The 20,447-nt window shown below is 38.8% G+C and overlaps 1 protein-coding gene, 1 long non-coding RNA gene and 1 pseudogene across 3 annotated transcripts; 2 read left to right on the top strand and 1 right to left on the bottom strand.

The window, feature by feature from the left end:
- The first annotated feature begins 200 nt into the window (after positions 1–200).
- LOC137960516 (uncharacterized) lies at positions 201–4,063 on the top strand. Its single transcript, XR_011114178.1, has 3 exons — positions 201–440; positions 3,082–3,259; positions 3,681–4,063. It is a non-coding gene; the product is annotated as an uncharacterized lncRNA (long non-coding RNA).
- A 729-nt stretch (positions 4,064–4,792) lies between these two features.
- Positions 4,793–6,273, bottom strand: LOC137959451 (uncharacterized; annotated as a pseudogene).
- A 1,281-nt stretch (positions 6,274–7,554) lies between these two features.
- Positions 7,555–19,308, top strand: LOC137960601 (uncharacterized). Of its 2 annotated transcripts, XM_068808253.1 has the most exons (3): positions 7,555–7,863; positions 18,966–19,066; positions 19,150–19,308. In XM_068808253.1, the coding sequence occupies exons 2-3, from the start codon at positions 18,973–18,975 to the stop codon at positions 19,290–19,292; spliced, it is 237 nt and encodes a 78-aa protein (XP_068664354.1). In that variant the 5' UTR covers positions 7,555–7,863; positions 18,966–18,972; the 3' UTR covers positions 19,293–19,308. The 2 variants fall into 2 exon arrangements, 1 of the variants encoding a protein (XP_068664354.1); XR_011114192.1 differs by lacking the exons at positions 18,966–19,066; positions 19,150–19,308 and adding an exon at positions 9,435–9,901.
- Positions 19,309–20,447: the final 1,139 nt, after the last annotated feature.

Genomic DNA, 20,447 nt, shown 5'->3' with positions numbered 1-20,447 from the left:
AAAGCGATACAATCTTTAGATAAGTTTTAATTAAATTTCTAATTATTCATTTAAAATTCTAGAAGTGAAATAATAAGCGGAAGGCGGGTTGGGCCTTGGAACCTCTCGTGCTACCTGTCACTACTCCATTTGGCTCCGTTCAACGGGGCCAACAACCGAGCCTGACATCTGTGTAAGTCATAAAGTTTGAGTTAAGTCGCCCTAAATAATTCTGCCGCCATCGTTGCTACTTGCTAACTTCTTCTGCGAAACTTTTTGTTTCTCGGATTCCTCTTTTCTTCCCGCGGATACCCCATCTTCTATGCTTTCTCTCACTTGGCATTAGCTCTCAGTCCAGATGGGTCAGCCCCAGAGCACTATTGCGTCGGATACCCAAAGCAATGGTGAATCCAGAACAGCCCAAGATACTCATCCTGATTCCATGGAAGCCTTGATTGCAGGTATCCTTTATTTCTCTGCTAGGTCTTTTTCCATTGCCTGTTTGTGTGTGTGTGTTGATTGCGTATCCTGTTTTTGTTTCCCAAATTGTACGCGTTGATTTTTTCTAGTTTCTAAGTTGTTGGGATTAGTATAAGAAGTTTTTAGATACACGAACATTCAAGACTGAATAGGAAGGTCCCCATATCACGTGGCCGGCTCATTGAAGTTCCGGTCTCTAGATTACTTGTAACTCTGGATACATTGACGTTTTGACACTTTAGACTTTAATGTTCTTCATTGGCATCTCAAGTTCGATAAGTTTTAAGGAAGAAGTCAACAGACGTAATAATCTTTTGCTAAAATTTTTATTCATGATTCTATACTTAGTTAGACAAGAAGGTGTGCCATAGTTTGTAACTACAGGGGCGATCGAATTGTTTCAGTTGGACCTGTCTGTTTGTTGCAGCTGGCTTTTTCGGATCTCGTGGCTGTGTTCATTCATAAAATGCATGTACACTTAGGCCATTGGAACTCCAGTTGTACGGTGTTAGCAGTTTGAGTGATATCATATGTTCACTTTTTTCTTCTATCATTCCGTCATTAGAGTATTAAATTTTTATAAATCAAATTCTGTTTGGCCAGCTTACAACCTTTTCCTTCTGAGAATGTTACGAAGGAAAACTAAGTTTGACACTTGCAATGCATGACAATAATTTTGTTCATCTGTATGCAATACACTAAAATTTTCTAGTTACATGTATCTCTGCAGCCATTATTATCAAACAGAGTTACAGAGTTCAGCAGAGGTGCACAATCATTAACTAAACATAGGGTTATAATAGAAGGAACTAGTTATTTGGTCTCTTCATGGATAACCTATGCACTTGCTTAGTTAATGCTTATATATGAAGCAGCTGTGAATCATCCTTTGTGGTCATCCAAACTTTCTTGTCCTCATATTTGTGACCATGCAAATGTATCGATAATATTTTTATGTAGTTGCCTCAAGAACTTCATACCTAAAACAATGCCATACATTTGAATGTCTACTTGTAATGACATTTTATCAAACATTTGAAAGTTGAGAGTAGGTGTAATATTGATGGCATTAAGAGGAATGAAGATATGTGGTTTTGTGGAACCTGCCACTGAAGTTGTGCAGCATCATTGCACTGTGTAGGTTCTTGAAAGATGCCTGATAGGTATAGAGTATGGCCATTGAACAAAAGATATATCTGTTGAATTATGGAGAGGGCAGATTGCACTTCAATATAGTTTCCATGATTCATGAGGTTTTCATTCTGTGAGGATTTTGTCTTTAGCTAGGTACAGCATAATAAATGGAATTTGCATGAAGAATAGTGAAAATAAAAAGTGCCCGAAAGGCAATATGAAAGAGAAAAGAAAGGAAAACATAAACAAATTCGAGCTAAATCAGGAGTTGAAACTTAAGGGGGACCTGAACAGCAAGGTGTTATTGTTTGACCCTGTTTCTCTCTAGTGTGTTGGAGAACAGGTTAGCTCACAATGTATGTGAACCCTTGAAAGAGAGTTGGAAACAAATCTCCTGGATCTCATAAGAGCACTGGTGGCAGACCTAACTAGGTGGGGAAAAGAACAAAGTTTTGCATGCAGGGATTCTGAATGAGCAGAGCAGGTAGATGTCAGTAGAGTTGCTTAGCTGGAAAACTTACAGTTGTCCTTGTTTTTAGTGGAGCTAAGTCTCTAAAATAGGGATTCTGAATCTGGGTTGACGAGGTCCTAAACAAGAATTCTCAGTCTGGATTCACTAACCTACTCATCTTTTTCAAATTGTCGTGCTTTTGAACTTACATATAATCTTTAGACAAGATATTGGGTTGGAATTATTGTCTTTTTGGAATCTTTCAAGAAACACTAAGACATTTTGATAGTCTGACCCGTTGATGATTTGAAAGATGGTAAGGGCTGGCTGGTGCCTCTCTGTTTCTCTAATCATCAATGGAATTTTCAATTTTTGTTTCTTGGTGTCTATTCCATGACTAAAGCTTAAAATGATGAAAATGTTTACCTGTTTGTCATTTTATTTTTAATTTTTTTAAAAAATCAATTAGTTGAACTTGTGTCTGGTGACTATAAAAGGAGAGTCAGCCCTAGTAATCTGCTACTCTTCTCTCCTGTGATGGCTTTGACACTCTTTTGAAAAAAGAGGAGTAACATGTTCTTCTTTACGTATTTAAAAAGAAAAAAATTTCTTTGCTAGTTGTATGGAGGCACACTTCTTTTGCTGCAAATAATGTCTCTAGTTGTCTTGCGAAGAAAAAAGTATCTCTTCATTCATTAGTGTTTGGAGAATCTATTGTCGCTTCCCCTGGATGCTTGGGTGTCCCTTTCCCTTTTTGACTAGTAAGATTTGTTTTCTTTGTAATGGAAACTATCCATCCACTGAGAGACAAAGAGTTACTGCATGCATTTTCTTGGCCTATAATTCTCAAATCAAATTCTGCATTTATTTGACTTTAACCTGATCACATGTTATAATTTCCTTCTGAGGATTCTAAATCTGTGGAGCTGAAATAGACACTTAATCTGCGTCTATGAACTTGTGTGCGATCACCTTCCTATGCCACTGATTCAAGGTTGCTTGCTACCTCTAACTTGACTTTGCGTGTATCTCTGCAGGCAGCTTCCTCTGAATATTCTTTGGGATTCTTCTGGATACTGGAGTAAAAGTGACATGCCGCACAGAACAAGGCCTATGACAGCATTATTAGTATTCACAGGAGTAAATGCCGTTTTGGTGACAACAATTTCTCCAATTTATGATTTCATCTGCTTCCATCCATACTGGGAAAGAAGGGTATTTTTATAGTAGTAGTCTATTTCTTTTAAAGATGTCACTTCTATTTCTATTTGCTTTGGTTCAGATTCTGTGCACAAACTTCTTATGGAGTAAAAATGGCTTCAACCTGAGCAGGATATGCTTTGAGCTTTGTATTTGATATTTCATATGATGTGATAGAAGTTTCTGTTTGAGAAGTGCCAGCATACTCAGTGTGAGAAATAAGAATGTTTAGGACGGTTGATGAATCGGTTTTTTCACATTTTAGAATTGATGAAGCTATGCTGCAATGCTCTCTGTTGTATTATTAATCTTTTTTTATAAAATTATGTATTGTTTAAATGAATTATTTACCATATTTGTTACTTTATTTTCCTATGTGATTGATCTTACATTTTGTAAATATGTGCAATTCTAAATTATGTCATGTGGATTTCAGAGAGAACGACGACGCAAGGAACATGAAGCTACTGCAGTGAATGGTTCTGGACCATCTTAAATGGGTTTGTGAGGCCCCGCTATTGTGCTGGCAGATGTGAAGGTGTAGTTCAAAAATCAAAACCCCCTTATATTTGATGATTAATGACAGCTTCAAGCTTAAGGAGATGATGCACCTCCCTTTAAAAAAAAAGTGATGCACCTTTGAAGGACTGCCATCATGGTGGTTTGGATTTGTAGAGGTTCCGAGAATTTTTGGTTACATAGTCACCGACCATGCCATTCTGGTGGTGAACTGTCATATTCATAATTGCAAATTTCAATGTTTATGCAGTATCAGCTTCATAACCAATTCCTCATAATCATGCCTTCTCATTTTACTAATTTTTATGTAGTCAAATATGTTAGTAGGTCCACTTGGTGTTCATTCTGCATGCCAATGGACAGTAGCTACATGCAATTCAAGACCAATGATGGATTTTTGGAGGCGACTCGCCCTTCAACTTAACCTACCATTGTACAAAGCGTTACCAAAGGCAAAAGGATCATCAATAGTAAGATATCCCATCCCAACATCTTTTAAATGGTGGCAAATTTTGCACTCTACTTGCCAATCCAGTCCTCATGGATTTCTAGATGATACCTTGTGCCACTTTAGTTTGTGGTTTGTAGTAGGGGTGGGCATAGGTCGGTTCTTATGGGAAATTTCATCCAATCTGAAATCCCTTGATTAGGGTTTTGGATTTCTACATGATGGATAAACTGGGGAAAAAATTCCATCAGGTTTCAGGTCAAGGACAAGTTTTCCCATATCCAATCTACAGGGAAATAAGAGGGGCAGATGATCCGGTTTACAGGGAAAGGGCATATAGATAGAGTTGCAGAGATAGGGATTGAGTTGGGGTTGAATTTAAGGTTTTGGTTAATCCAACTTTTGAGTGTGTGCAGCCATTTCATCTTTGAACTGGTCTATCTTCAATTCTCTAGACTTGGCAGCAAATTAATCTTTGAGAGTTCAAATGGTTTGCACGATCAAGTAAAACATGATTGAACAGCTTTCTTCTGCAGCTATAATATGAGTGAGTCTCTTTTTTAAAGAGACGGATAGTATTATTAGCATAGCCAGGGGCTTTTTGTGCGAAACATAGTTCTAGTGCCTGTGGAGTCATTCGTATCCAACAAAGTTGATCTGCCACTTATCCACCTGTAGGATCAACTACATAAATGTTTTCAACTTTACCAAAATCGGCTAATCATTCTTTGTAGTGCTCTAAAATTAGGGTGCTTGCTTGCGAGCGTACACAGCAGAAGGAGAGAATTGTAGTGTCAATCAAACATCAAGAACCTATACTAAAATAGCTTATGCAGACCCAGGGGTCAGCATGTTCAAGGCTTTCAAAATGAAAGTGTGTATGAACGCGTCTTCCTCCAGCTTCTCAAATCTGCATGAATAAAAGATGACAATGAAAATTAAGTCATAGGTGGAGAGGGCACGGAATTAAGCAGTTCAAGAAAGAAAGGCACTTCAGCAAATTATACCTTCCGAACTTATGAGACCTGCAACCATTTCAACTTTGAACAGAAGGGCATCATTGTCTGTCTTCAATTCCCTCAACTTGGCCACATATTTTGCAGGTTCAGAATACAGAACACGGGGATCTCTCGAACATAAGACCTGAAACGAAATTCTGTAAAACCATCTTTGATTATATACTTACCATTTAAACCAGCGGTGACAAGAATATTTGGGTAATTCTGTGGTTTGACCTGCAAAAGTGGTGGGAGAAACTTTTAATTCATGGAGTGCTCTCAAAACATGAATTATTTGTTCCCGCAAGTAGATGACTTTCGCAACCACAAATTGAGTGCCAGGAATGGAAGATGCATGCTTCAGAAATATGCATAACATAAACATTAGAAATAACAGATACCAGATACACCAATAGAAGGTAATGTTAGCATGTGTTGTGGATCAGGACAAGCAAATACAATTGAGTAACATGGTTAGCACCCACATTGTCAACAAGAGAATAAGATTTCATGTAGAAATAGAGCTCCTCTTTTCGTGGATCTCCCCATTCCTACAATTGGAACTTCAGAAGAGTCAATCAAACGTGAACATAATCTGCAACTTCCAAGGCAAAGAACTTTTAAACCAGCGTTACCTCCCATTCAGATGTAATGGAATTGTTGGATCGAGCATTGTAGTCACCACATCAACAAATGGCACACCAGACACTGCAGCTTTGAACAAATCAGGTCTCATGTTGAGCAGCTTTGAACAAATCAGGTCTCATGTTGAGGACTGCACCCAATAACAAACCTCCTGCACTCCTACCATTAATGCATAACTTCGCATCTCCTTTCGTGTCCTCAGCATATGCCACAAGCTTATTATTCGGATTGACCTGGGAAAGAAAAACAAAAATACGTACGAAATAATCCAGCAAAAAGAATTTAAACATACGCAATGAGTTTTATGAATGCAATTTCAATACTTTGAAAGCTCCAACACTGTAATACTTGTGCTCTTTAGCTTTAACATTCTCATCCAAGATAACTTGCTCTTCAGGAGAATCAGGTCCTGTTGGCATAACATCATGGACAGGAGTAGTTTCAGCATTAAGGATAAGACGCCTACAGCATTGAACATTGCCCTCCAAAGTTCTCTGATTGTAATAGTCTGATCCTTTTGCGTATTGGTGCAGATATATCATCTTCCTTGATTCTTCCTCTTAGTTCCTTATAGAGCTCCTTTTCAAAGGACTTGCTGTCTGTAGGCAATTTAGTAAGAAACTCAAAGTATCCGCCCATTGAATCAGAAGATAAAATACGAATCTTAATGACATGGATAAGTGTAGCAATAACGCGGATCAATACCAGAAAATATTTCAGGCTTAGTCTTGTAAGAAATAGTGAGTGTTTTTGGTACCAGGAAGATGAAACTAAGAAATTCCATCCACTCCCTCGTTAGTTAACTGCATTGTATTTGTTTTTCTTCTAAAGAGATAAGGAGTAATCGATATCTACGAAGACAAACACCAAATGCAACTAAAATTGACTAACAAAAACGGAAGTACCTTTTGTTACTAGATTTTTGTTAGGAAATTCATATTTTCTATTCTAATTTGGATAACGTATTTATTATATAATTATATTTTTTATTTTTAATGGAATAAACTGAAATTAAGTGATTTAATTTTATTAAGCCCATTAAGGAATAGGCCATGAATATGAGTCAATTGAGTAGATACCATAAGGAATTATGAGAACCCTATATAAGGAGACACAAAATGGTTATGTCCCCAAGATACTAAATCACATACAGTTTTTCTTCTCCCCATTCGGAAGAAAGACGAAGTGCCATCGAGGAATAAGGAGATTTAGTTGAGGAATACCACAATATCTATTCTTATCGTTTGTCACATTAAATTTCACATTAGAAGATAAAATTCACTAAATGGATCCAAATATGTTTTCAATCCTAATATTTTAGTATATTATAAATTCTGATATATTTTCTTCTTAGCGACGAGAGGCGCAAGTGCCAAGGCGGAGGTAGAGAGAGTGAGACTGGTTTTAGCAGCTGCGTAAGCAAGTGGAAGACCAGGGAACGAGAAGAGTCTGAGTGAGAAGCAGGTAGCGAAGTCCGCTGAGACGAACTATACTCTGCGCCGTCGCCGCTCTTCTCCTTCGAACCCAAAAACGTTCGGCTTTTTAATTAATTAATTAACCTTTTATTTGGTCCTTTTCGGTCTGCTGCTCGAATGTCGAACGCAGGAACCGGAGACGTCGAGAGGAGAGCAATTTTATACTGTTAATCGGTCCTGGATGGCTAACCGGGCACCCGACTACCTAGCTTCGGAATTTTAACCACCAGAAGAGCGAGGCAGCGAGCAGATCCCACGAGGATAGACCAAGAGAGACCGAAAGAGAGGCCCACGCCGGTGATTTCGCTGGGAATATGATGGAGACAGAAAGCTTCGATGCTGACACCGATTCCAGATCCGTACCAAGCAACACACAGTGGAGAAGGCGAAGGAGAGATGTCAAGCTCTGTCGAATCAAGTTCACGATCTTTCTCTCTCCAGAGTGACTGATTCCTGCAAACAGACTCTCCTTCGATTAATCAACGCCGAGCTTAAATTCCTCTCCCGCTTACCGGATTCTTCCGCCGCCACCAGGTACCTTACTACTCTTTTCCTTTGCTCGATGTCGGATAAGAGTTCTCTTTGGATTCGGTTCAAGGGAAAGCTTCAATTTTTTTCGTAATTGTCTTTGAATTTGTATCGCTATACCTTGAAATTCTTACCAGCTTTACTCTTTTTGTCAAGCTTTTACTGAATTTGCATAAGCACTTTCCTTTTTACGTTTTGTTTCCGTAAATAATCATGGTGAAGGTCGGTGTCTCTCTCATTGCCTGTGTAGTGTTAATATTGGGTACATCGAGTCAGTTGTCCACATTCTTCAGCATCCATTTATAACTGGAGTCTCTCGTGTCTGCAAGGAAGTCCCACTTTCTGGACATGATAGAGAAGAAAAAGCTTCTCATCCAAAAGGTGCCCACGTAGACATAGTATGCACTGCTGGAAGAAGTCCAGTTTGGCTCCTTGTATCATATAGGATCCCTAAATACATTTCTTGGTTAGATTCTCACAGAAATAAAGTGTTAGGGTTACGCGTTAAAGAGGTTCTTAAAGCTGCGTATTCCACATCAGCTCTGAAGCCGGAGTTCATACTTCTTTTCTTTTCCTATGGGATTGATGATGCGATTGCCCGGAAACTCAAGGATGAGTTTGGGGCATCTGAGGTTGGGGATGAGGAGAATAATATTGTTGAGGAAGATGAGGAGGATTGGGTATATATAAGACATTGGCTGGTTTTACAGATACTGATAGTTGTAGAGTGTATCACGGTAGTCGAGTTTTTCAGATAAAGATTGACTCCATTGAGACTACTGATCATCTGTTAGACATCAATCACAAAGATCGATTTGTAGGAGAATCCAAATCAGAGTTTTCTGAGACTCAAAGTGGAGTATTCTCAAATTACAGATTCTCATCCATAATTTCAGTTATCAGGTCTAGTTCAAAAGATTTAGTACATGCTGTGCCTCATCTAATGTTGGGTGAAGTGACAAATTTTTATACCACAGCTTTGGTGGCTCTTGTTTCTGGAATAAGTAATGGTGGTACTGATAAGCTATTAACAACGGCAGATAGTGCACTAAGAGAACGTAAAATTCAAGGGGAACAGGTAAAATTCATCTTGTTTCAAGGGGAATGTAAAATTCATTATGGAACAGGTAAACTGCTTCTCTCTCTGGAGAGTTGATCCTTTTTTCTTTTGAAAATTTTAATCTTGAAATGATTTTCTCATTCCAACTAATGGGACTGTATATAGCCATTTTTTGGTCTTCATTTTGTGTCTCCTTGAAGGATTTGGTTTTCTAAACTATCTGGAGTAGGGAATTGTGCAGCATATGTTTTTGAAGATGTTTGTTGAAGTTATGAGAAAAGATTGATTTAGCTATCCTTTTCTTAGTGTTGTAAGTTCGGTTGAGAGTGAAGTAGTGAGCAGGTGAATATTTTTCCATTGTTCTGTGATCATTTTGCTACATTCTGCCATTCAAATAGTAATTTCTACATTCTGCCATTCAAATAGTAATTTCTACATTCTGCCATTCAAATAGTAATTTCTACATTCTGCCATTCAAATAGTAATTTATTTTTCTTTATCACATCATTTCGTAAAGTGCTGGGTAGCTATCAAACTCAAGTTGCATGATTGTAAAAAGTTTTCCAATGCTTTTGTTACAATGTGGGACCCACCATGGTTGCACGAGCTGGTGGGACCTACCATGAGGACGTGGGATGTCAAGAAGAGTCCTCACACAAGCTGGCACGAGTTAGGAGATAAGAAGCACGAGCTGGAATAAGTTAGAAGATTTGAAGATCAAGTAGAACCACCAAAGATACCACGAGCTGGTAACCTTATCAACATAAGCTAGAAGATCACGTGGGACTCCCAAAGATAAGACCACGAGCTAGCCTCCTCTCTTTCGCCGACGTGAGTAAAGAAGAGTTAGAGTTCAAGTTATATTAGACCTCTAATAGATTGTGTTATCTTTTCATAATAGACTTATCTTAGAGAGTTAGAGTTAGATTGTAATTAGGAGACTTAAAGTTTAAATGTACAAGGACTCTATCACTTCCACTACTATAAATAGAGGTGTTGTAACTCGGAATTAATCAAGTTCTACAATTCTTTCTTGAGTAAATCTTTCTCTATTTGCTTGATGCACATCTTAGTTTATCTTCTCCTCTTCTCTCCACCCGAGAGCCTGTCCCTTTTCCCTCTTTCCCATCCTCTCTTCCCTTGCTCAGTTAATTTGATGTATTAATTGATTGCCTTTTTAACTTTGTAGTGTCTAGTATTCCTGTTGATTGAATTCTTTAGCAAGAATTTTTTTACAAAATGCAGGTCAAGTCTGAATTACAGAACCCGTTATTGGTGGTCATGAAAGATTTAATACAAGTGACAAAATTACCTTCCACAAAAGTAAAGTAACTAGACGTAGATCTTCTGGTTGTCTGATCACCTGCCCAATCAGAATCTGTGTATCCTTCAATGTTAGAGATACCTTTTCTTTAGAATAACAACCTTTTCCTGGAGCACTCTTTAAGTATCTTAAGATCCGGTAGACCGCTTCCATATGTTCTTCACATGGTGCATGCATGAACTGACTCACAACTCTCACCGCATATGCTACATCTGGCTTTGTGTGTGATTGGTAGATTAATCTTCCAACTAATCGTTGATAACACCCCTTGTCTGGTGGGGTTTGATCTTGGAGAATTCCAAGCTTATGATTCATTTCTATGGGTGTCTCTACTGGTTTACAATCAAACATTCCGGTTTCGACTAGAAGATCTAACACATATTTTCTTTGTGAAAGGAAAACTCCATATTTCGATCTTGCTACCTCAATTCCCAAAAAATATTTAAGTTGTACGAGATCCTTCATTTAGAATTTAGTGGCTAAATACTCTTATAAAACTTGCATTTCACATGAGTCATCTCTTGTCAAGACCATATCATCAACGTACACAATTAAAGTTGTTATTTTTCCTTCTTTGTATTTTATAAACAAAGTATGATCCGAATTACTTTGCTTATAGCTAAACTCTTTCATTGTAGCCAAAAATCTCCCAAACCATGCTCTAGGTGACTATTTCAGCCCGTACAATGACTTCTTCAATTTACAGACTTCACATTGACACAAAGAAATACTTTTAACTCTGGGTGGTAGCTCTATGCAGACTTCTTCTTCTAAGTCTCCATTGAGAAAGACAATTTTAACATTAAATTGTTGCAGAGCCTAGTCCTGATTTGCTGCTATAGATATAAGAATGCGAATTGTATTGATCTTAGCTACTGGTGCAAAAGTATCCTGATAGTCTACCCCATACCTTTGTATATATCCCTTCGCAACTAGCCAGGTTTTATATATTTCGATACTTCCATCCGGTTTGAGTTTCACTGTGAACACCCATCGACATCCAATTGTGTTCACTTCTTTAGGTTGTGGAACAAGTTCCCAAGTAGCATTCTTTTATAGAGCCTTCATCTCTTCGTTCATCGTTTTTCTCCATTTTGGATCAACTAATGTATCTTGCGCGTTTCTAGGAATAGAAACCTTAGATAATTGATCAACAGGAAATACATACGATTTAGTCAACCTATGGGAGGACACATAGTTGTTGATTGAGTATTTGGTTTTGGCTTCAGGATCAGGTTCATACTGTTTTATTGGAACTCCCCTGTTCAATCTTTGTGGATATCTTGGAGTTATATTTTTTGTAGGTACACATGTTTCATTCGACTCATCAAACACAAGATTCGTATTTACCTGAGAAGGAGCATTTTGGGTTGATTCTTCAGTTGATGGTGTAGACAAAGGCAACTTTGAGGGTTCTTCAGGAGAAATTAATTATTCACTCTCGGCTTCATGGTTGTGATCATAGTTTTGTTGCACATCATGACAATCTGGTTGCTTAAAAAAATCATTCACTACTTCTAACTCAATAAACGCAACACTTCCGCTATTCTCTTGTTGAACATTCTCTTCACTTGAGTTCTCCCCCTGAAGAGCATGCCTAGAGACTCCCCCTGAGTAATAAGGCTCTACTTCATGGAAAAGGCATCTAGAGTCACAAAGAGTTTTCAGGTGTGTGGATCATAACACCGATATCCTTTTTTGAAAGTTAGAATATCCAACAAAAACACATCGTTTGGCACATGGAACAAGTTTATTTCGCAAGATTTTTGGGATATGAACATATACAGTGCACCCAAAAACCCGGGGTTCAAGATTCGTAAGATAGGGAATGGAAATTAGGGAGTACAGTTTGTGTTGAGGAGTTTGAAAGTCTATTACTCGAGAAGGTGTTCGATTGATGAGGTAGGCAGTAGATTTGACAGCTTCGCCCTAATAAAATCGAGGCATGTTCATGCCGAAGAGGGAGACATGCACTACTTCCAAAAGTTGACTATTCTTCCTTTCTGCCAATCCATTTTTATGGGGAGTATAGGTGCATGAGGTCTGATGACGAATTCCATGATTGTTCAGAAAATTATCGAGAGAAACATCGACAAACTCAGTACCATTGTCAGATTGCAAAACACAAATTTGCTTTTGGTATTGAGTGTGTACCATTTGGTGAAATTTCTGATAGGCTAGACACACATCACTATTTTTTATAAGCAAGGATACCCAAGTCATTCTAGTACATTCATTAATAAATGTCACAAAGTAACGAGCTCTAGAAATAGAGGGAACCTTTGCAGGACCCCAATCATCAGAATGAATAACCTCAAGGGGTTCGAAACTTTTATATTCAAACTCGGTAAATAAGGGATACGGTAGCTCTTAGCCAGTTCACAAGTGTCACAATGAAAATCCAAATTATTCAAACCTGAAAAAAGTTGTGGTTGTAATTTCTTAAGATAACCAAAGGAAAGATGGCCGAATCTTTGGTGCCATAACCATATAGTTGCTTGAGCACTGTCTTCACTGCTAGCTTGATTTACCTAACTGATTTTCGATTTTCCATTCTCCGTCAACTCCAAATAATAGAGTTAGCCCTGTCTAACACCATAACCAAGAATCTTCCGGGTTAGAATATCCTAAAATACACAAAATGAGGGCTAGAAAATATCTAACAGAAAAAATATTGTATTCAAGAGATAGAACAACAAGGATAATATCTAATGTAAGATTATTAGACAAGATAACCGATCCTTCCCCAGTAATAGGAGAGGTACTACCATTGGTGGTGGAAATAACGGATCGAGGAGAAGGTAGGACAAATTTTAACTAACATCCCTCGTCATGTGATCGGATGCACATGTATAAATAATTCAAGTTTTATTCTTAGAATATGCAGAGAATATTGATGCTTTACCTATAATACCTAGATGGGCAACATTTGCAGTAGGAAGCAAGTGATTTTCTTCTGTGGATGTCATCATAGCTTTCCCAACAATCTTTTTACGAGGTTTTTTTTAGAAGTCTCACTACTCCGAATAACCAATAATCTCGTAACAACGCTATTGTGAATGACCTTTTTCCCTGTAGTGAGTGCATTCCAGGCTGTTAGGTTTTTCCAGAGGATTGAGTGTTTCGATTGTTTGATGATCCTTGTCGAGTTTGTTTAACCAGCATAGTCGAGTTCTTAGAGATTGGATGATAGCTCCCCATTGTTTGTCTCTAGGTTGACTCGGATTTTTTTTAAGTCCGGTCTGAAATTTTGGTCTGATCCACTGGGTTGACCCGGTTTTGGGTCTCAGTCCGGTCCGAGTCCGGATCGCGCTCGGTAGAAAATAAAGGATAGTTCCTAAGTTAAGAAAAAAATTAAAACGACGATCACCTTCGTCTTCTTCGTTGACGGTGCGACTTCTTCTTCGCCAGCAACGTTCGGGCTGGCGGTATGTTGGAAGGCCGAGCGGTGGCTTGACTTTAGTCGTCAACATCATTCGGAAGGTCTGCTAGAGTGGGGCAACGATGGAGATGAATCGGGCTCGAGACGTTGGTGTGGCTCTTCGTCTTCTGTGTTGGCGACGCTGGTGCCGATCACTGGAAGGTGGTTCGATGGCGGTTCGTTCGGCGGTTTTCAGGAGTCCCGCCAGAGTTCGGGTGGCGGTGGTTTTGTGTTACAGTGACGGCTGAAGAGAAACGCAAACAGTGTCATCTTCGTTCACGGCAACTATAGAGCAGACCTAGTCTGTTTTTTTTTTTTTTTTTTTTGGGCGACTGAGTTGCAGTTCTGTTCTTCAGCGATAGGAGAAGGATTTTCCTGCTCTAATACTATGTCAAACAAAGTAAGAATAAGTTTTTCGAAATATTCTTCTCTCAAACGGAGGCTATTTATCGATACAATTCCAACCTAAAATTAGGTCCAAATTAGATCCTAAAATCAGGGAAACAAATATTTTCTATATACAAATCCTAAAATTATGGAAACAAATTGTACAGCTCATTGCACACTTACACAACAATCTAGTTGCAACGATAATAGAAAAGATGGCCAACATACATACCCATGAGTGTTATCTCATTGAGAATCTTTATGACCAGTTCCTTGTGTAGCTGTGCTATTCAAAGCAACTGAATCATGCGAACCTTCTAGAGCATTTTCATTTTTTCTAAAACGTAAAACTGCTGCCTCATTTTTCAATTTAATCTGTTTCTTATGTGCTCCAGCAGTAGTAATATGAGCAGTCAAAACAAGAACATACAGAAGAAAAATGAATCAAAATCTAGCAAATTAAATGAATGTAATTTGCAGCACAACATACGAATAAAAGAGGTACGAAACATCAATGTAAAGAAATGAACTTTTACACTGGATGATTTCGAAGAAGTGAGACTTGCCTTAGTAGTCTCACTTCTTCGAATAGATACATCAGACTGCCACAGCCCACTGGGGCCCTCTTTAATGCCCTGGGAGATTTCAGCAGTCTGCCTTGGATGGAAATTGTTGTCTTCTTTTCCTTTTCCCGGCCAGGAGTCGTATGAACTCTCGCCAGTCTGGCCGGGAATTTCAACACTTTCCACGATTGGCTCATTGAAGAATCTCTTCTAGCTATTACACTGTGGTCTGCAACTTTTTCCTCTAATGATCTTCTCAACCCCTCCACCAGCAACAGGCTTTTCTTTTTCTATAATGTCCATCTTTACAGCATGCTTCTCAATCTAAAAAAATTGAGACTTTTTTTTTTTTTTTTTCACTTCAAAAGGCTGGTGACCATCTACTCTCGCATTCCCCACTGGCACATCATCTTTCTTGGCAGCAGGCAGCACTTTATATGAATGTTCAATTTCCTGTAGGATCTTTCTGACCACGTAGTAGGAGTCACCGACTTCTTTCACGGCATGAGAAATAGAAGGAAACCTTCCTTCATTTGAAGCCCTTTACCTGCAGAAAACAACATCATAGCAACAACGATAGCAGCTCTCAGCCAGTGTCGACGTGCTTCATCGCAATCAAATATCCAAATTATTTAATTACCTAATTCTTACAACATTGAGTTGCCTCAATATTACCAAGGCCAATAAAGTATTGTTAGATTAGCTATTTTACCGAAAGATATCTTGACCCAGTGATTTGTACTGTAAAACCACATGAATAAGATTTGTTTTGGCATTGAAACAGCAGGAGATATTACAACATAGGACTCATATAATTCCCAGTCAAACAAACAAGAGGAAAAAATAGAGATACATTTTAAAAGATTACGATACTCGTAAGACCTCAAAATTCCTTACTAATCGAACTGCCAGGTGCAATTATGAGTGACAAATCATATTTGTAAACTGTCAAAGGTTTCTTTGCTAACTTCCAAAGCCACCAAAAAAGAAAGATGCAATGCACATTCCACAAATCCTACTTATAAAAATCATGCTAATAAGTTTTGGAACTTGTAAGATATAATTAAAATAATGAGTCTATAGCATAAGATTAAAACAATTGAAAATCAGTGTATAACCTGACAATTCTTTAATTGGAAAATTTCCAAATGAAAACATTGCACTCTATTGGATGACAGTGTACACAAAGTTTTGAAACATTGAACAACGAGAAAACATAAGGCTCTCCCTCTGATTATTCTTTCCTTTTTTTTTTTTTTTTTTTTTGGTTTATGAGAGATTTTAAAATTAACACAAATTCAAAGATAATCTAGTTCCCCTTTAAGGTAACTAGTTTTAATGTTTTTTTTCTTTTTTTTTGGAGAATTCTGAAGGCAAGAAAAACAGAAAACCCTCAAGAGGGGGCTCTTACAATGAGAGATTGAGAGTCAGCCAAGCTATTAGCTGATATTGGTACATAATTCCAGAAATAAACGAAATTTACTGTGACATCAACAATTTCAAAAATTCTAAGAGATTTTAACTCCAAAACAGGGAGCTGGGTAATCAAACTAGTGTATAACTACAATGTAAGTAATACAACATAAAAATTGTAAATGATCGGCTCTTGCAACCAAAAGTTATTATTTATAAGAATGGGGGATCTTTATCAAACCAATTTTATTTTAGTTATTTCAGAAATGCACTTTCCTTCTGCTTTGTAATTCCATCAGGGCTGAATGGGGCCAAAACATGACTGTGAAACTTGAAGCCTCAACTTTTCTCTCAAAATAGCCCATACATTTACCCCTGCTTGGAATTTGTAAAACTTTTTTTTTTCCCCCATAATCACAGAAGTTGAGGAAACCTGAAGCCCAGATGTGCATCAAACCCTCATCAGATGGTCACAAGAAAATGCTAGCAGTTAGGATGCTAGTGTGGTCACACACAACAAGTTACTACTGTTCCCAGCACATCTTGATAGCTAAGAAACAAATCAAGTAAAATATTAGCGTGCTGGATCTATCAGTCTGTAGTTGTTCATTTCAAACCGTTAAATACACCTCGCAGAAATATATAAGTATGAACACTATCTCCATTGGTATACGACCAAAGTTTCACATTGGCTAGAAGTTAGGAGGATCATGGATATATAAGTATGGATACTATCTCCATTGGTATGAGGCATTTTGGGGTAAAACCCAAGAGCAAATCTATGAAGGTTTAGGCCAAAAGTGGACAATATCATACCAATGTGGAGATAGGTGGTGTCCATAGTCCTTTCAAATGGTATAAGAGCTATGCCCCAAAGTTAGCCATGGTGGATAGGATCATCTGAATGCCGAATGAAGGGAGGAGAGGCTCGGTGGTCCTTTATTTGAGGGGAGGATTGCTGGGTATACGACCAAAGTCCTACATTGGCTAGAAGTGGGAAGGATCATGGATATATAAGTGTGGACATTATCTCCATTGGTATGAGGCCTTTTGGGGTAAAACCCAAGAGCAAATCCATGAGGGCTTAGCCCAAAGTGGAGATAGGTGGTGTCCATACTCTTTTCAAATGGTATCGGAGCTATGCCCCAAAGTTAGCCATGGTGGATGAGATCTTCTGAATGCCGAACGAAGGTGGTGGGCCTCAAATTATATCACGAAAGGATCCGTGGATGTGCTCTATTGGACAAGTGGTGTGCTTCGGATTTTTCATGGACGTGTCCTGGTCCCAACACGGTGAAGAGGAGTTGATCTGGATAGAGCATGCTCTCGAGACAGGTGGTACTCCATGTAAGGCGTGTGCTTCCAACGCATTGGAGTGGAGAATCTGGATTGGTAGAGAGTGGACGGATGGTAAATAAGTCATTTCATTTATTTGTTCTCAGGCTTCTTCAATAACCAATTTTCCTGTCTACTTCTTCAAGATCATAGAAGCTGATTCTTTTTGTTTAAGCCAATCTCCTAATATATAAAACCTTTTTTTCCGTTTTGTTCTTTTTCTACCCACTCTTCTAGTTGGGAATAATCCAATGCATAGGCAGAAGCTTCTGTAAGATGTCTTGGACTGCTTGTGAGTCCTATTGGCAATGCAGTGAGACACATTAGCTGTTTCTTCTGGTACAAAATAAAGAATGTTGTCAACACGCTGCCGTCGATTTCGAGATATGGAAGAAGGATCTTCGAGTTCCTCAGATAGGGAGAAGAGCTTTGGAAGCATTAACGTTGTTACAAAGTGAAGATGGATAAGAGAACGAAGAAAGGATCGGATACGCAGGTCTCTATAGCCCTCAAGGCAGACTAACGGGGGCAATAGTTTTAAAAGTATGAGTGGGAGGCACCCTAAGCTCAGTGGAAGACTAGTGAGGTCTCAGTGCGGGTAAATCGTTCTGGAGGCTGGAGTTCAAGGCAACTTAGACTGAGGCAGGTAAAGAAGAGGAAGAATTTGGCAGGTAAGGTAAGAATGTGAGTCATGACTCAACTGAGTCTGACGGTCTGAGCATCCAGGACAACTGAGGGCTTTATGGTAATATAAGTGTTAGAGTGCTGAAGCGCAACTATTAGGGTTTCGTCGGGTTTTCCCTCACCTGAAAGGGAAACTTCCGAATAGGTCCTCACTAGTATTTCTTCTCTCTCCGGCGTTTTTGTTTTAATTTCACGAAGGTAACCAGATTTTGGTTGTTTGGGACAGGAGTTTGGCTCTTTGGCTAATTCAAACCTGCCTTAGAGATGAAAGCGGATCCCTAAATCGTCTTCTTTTCCGTTAATCTCTTCTCTCTGCGGCGTTTTTGTTTTAATTTCACGAAAGTAACCAGATTTTGGTTGTTTGGGACCGGAGTTTGGCTCTTTGGCTAATTCAAACCTGCCTTAGAGATGGATGAATGCAGATCCCTAAATCGATCCCATCCTCCACCCTAGCTTCTTCTAGATTACCTTTTCTATGTCTAGAAGATTGTGTGGAGATGGGACATTGTATTTCTGAACAATCGTCTTTTGTCATCAGCTTTTGATCAAATCTGCGAGCAGATTGGAGGTTACTCGTTGCAGATCGAGTTGTGGTTCTTCATGCGCCGGACAACGGCGTGAAGTTTGTTCATTTACCAGAGCTCTGCAAACTGAACGAATTGTTTTGGAAACACCGGTAACTGAAAAGAAGAAGCTCGTCTCCGATTTGTTGACGTCTGAGTTTTTTACTGAAAATTTCTCGCAAAAAAAAAAAAAAAAAATTGAATCTACGTATATATTATACGAATCACTTTGGTTTTGAAAAAAACTCAACTTTTTGATTACTTACTTTGGAAACGAAGATCGGTATTAGCTTTCCTGTGGCCGACTTCGATGACCGTGTCTCTTGTTCTTTGTGGAACGAATTCTCTGGTGTATTAGATCCGTCATGGATTTACGAGCTTTTCTTGTTCGCGCGCGGGTTTTGAAGCTCTATAGACAAGCCCTCAGGACTGCTCACCGTGCTCCTGGTCATGCTCGAGGTCCAAGTCTACTTCCTCAGTAACTTCAATTTATAGACCGTAGCAGAATTGACTCCCTGATGAATAACAAAGACTATTTGCAGGTGAACTGAAATGCACGATCAGGGAAGAGATGGATAAGAATCGGAATTGTAACGATCCACAGAGAATTCGTTTCTTGGTCAGTGAGGGCTTGCGGAGGTTGAAAAAACTCGAGGAAATGCTAGATATGCAAGTTTTTCGATAATCAGTATTGAATTTGATGTAACGACTCTCATGTTGGATTTAACACTCTTCTTTATCAATTCAGTGACTGAAATTCGAAGACTTAAACAATCAATCTTGAAAGACTTCTTTGATGCATTCCATAAGAGGCGAAGTCCTTTCAATGTTTAAAATCCCAAAATTATCCACTAATATCAGAAGTTCTTTAAGAACATACAATAATTATTGACGAAAATTAGAAAGATTTTTAAATAAAGATTAATAGTTTAAACCCAATTTGATATTACCCTTAATCCTGATATCATAAAGCGACGTCTCAGTTTGGTCCGGAGGACGATACCAGCTTATCTGCCATGGTTTTCTTGATGCAACCTACATTTTACATCACAAGCCTCTGTATTTACAAAAAAACTGAGCGGCTTTAGTATGAAAAGATCATCGAGGTTGAAAGGAAAAAACTATTTTGAAGTGAACCATAAGAGTCTTCAATCTTGAATGAATTAATGTTAGGCCACCACTCATTCGGAGAGAGACCATAAGCCAAATCCCAAATATTTGGGATAAAGCTGGGACGTGAAGACGGGACCAAGGGACTGGGTCATGACAGTCAAGAGTCTTATGGCGAACAGATCTTCAGGGGTTACGAGTTTACCTTCATTTGGTTACGAGTTTACCGTCATTTGATTTTATGCTCTATTTTATTTATGTACGTAGCTTTGCTTATTTAAGCAGCTAAACATTATCAATGAAAACAAGAAATCAGTGTTATGCAAATTGTGGTACGTCTCTCACCCGAAGAGAGCAACTATCCTTGAGCTTTGACTGGGACCTATCAATGGTATCAAAGCTCTGATCGCCATTCTTTCCGGTGAGAAACTGCCCATCTCTGTGTTGGGCTATATTCGGCGGTTGCTCAGCGTCTAGCACCTCATCATTGCGGCTCTCCAGTTGACGCTCCGTCCCAGGCGAGACCGGCCTTCTGATTCCGTCACCGGACACTTGCCACGCATCTAGTCGAATGCTATCGGCCACGAAAAAGACGATCCTCTACCCTGCATCCGTTGGCAACCGGCGAGATGAACTGAATCATCTCTGTTGCGACGTTCCAGAGAAACATCAACGTCGTCTCTGATGAGAAAAGCGGCGGCCAGTGAGTCACCAGGCACTTGCTGCGGAT

This window comes from Aristolochia californica, unplaced genomic scaffold, assembly GCF_029961685.1.
Source record: "Aristolochia californica isolate CCGP_79_NKW_82.1479 unplaced genomic scaffold, dmAriCali1.0.hap1 SCAF_3, whole genome shotgun sequence".
NCBI classification, from domain to species: domain Eukaryota; kingdom Viridiplantae; phylum Streptophyta; class Magnoliopsida; order Piperales; family Aristolochiaceae; genus Aristolochia; species Aristolochia californica.
The sequence above is the reverse complement of the archived record's forward strand: the minus strand, read 5'-3'. Positions and strand labels throughout refer to the sequence as shown.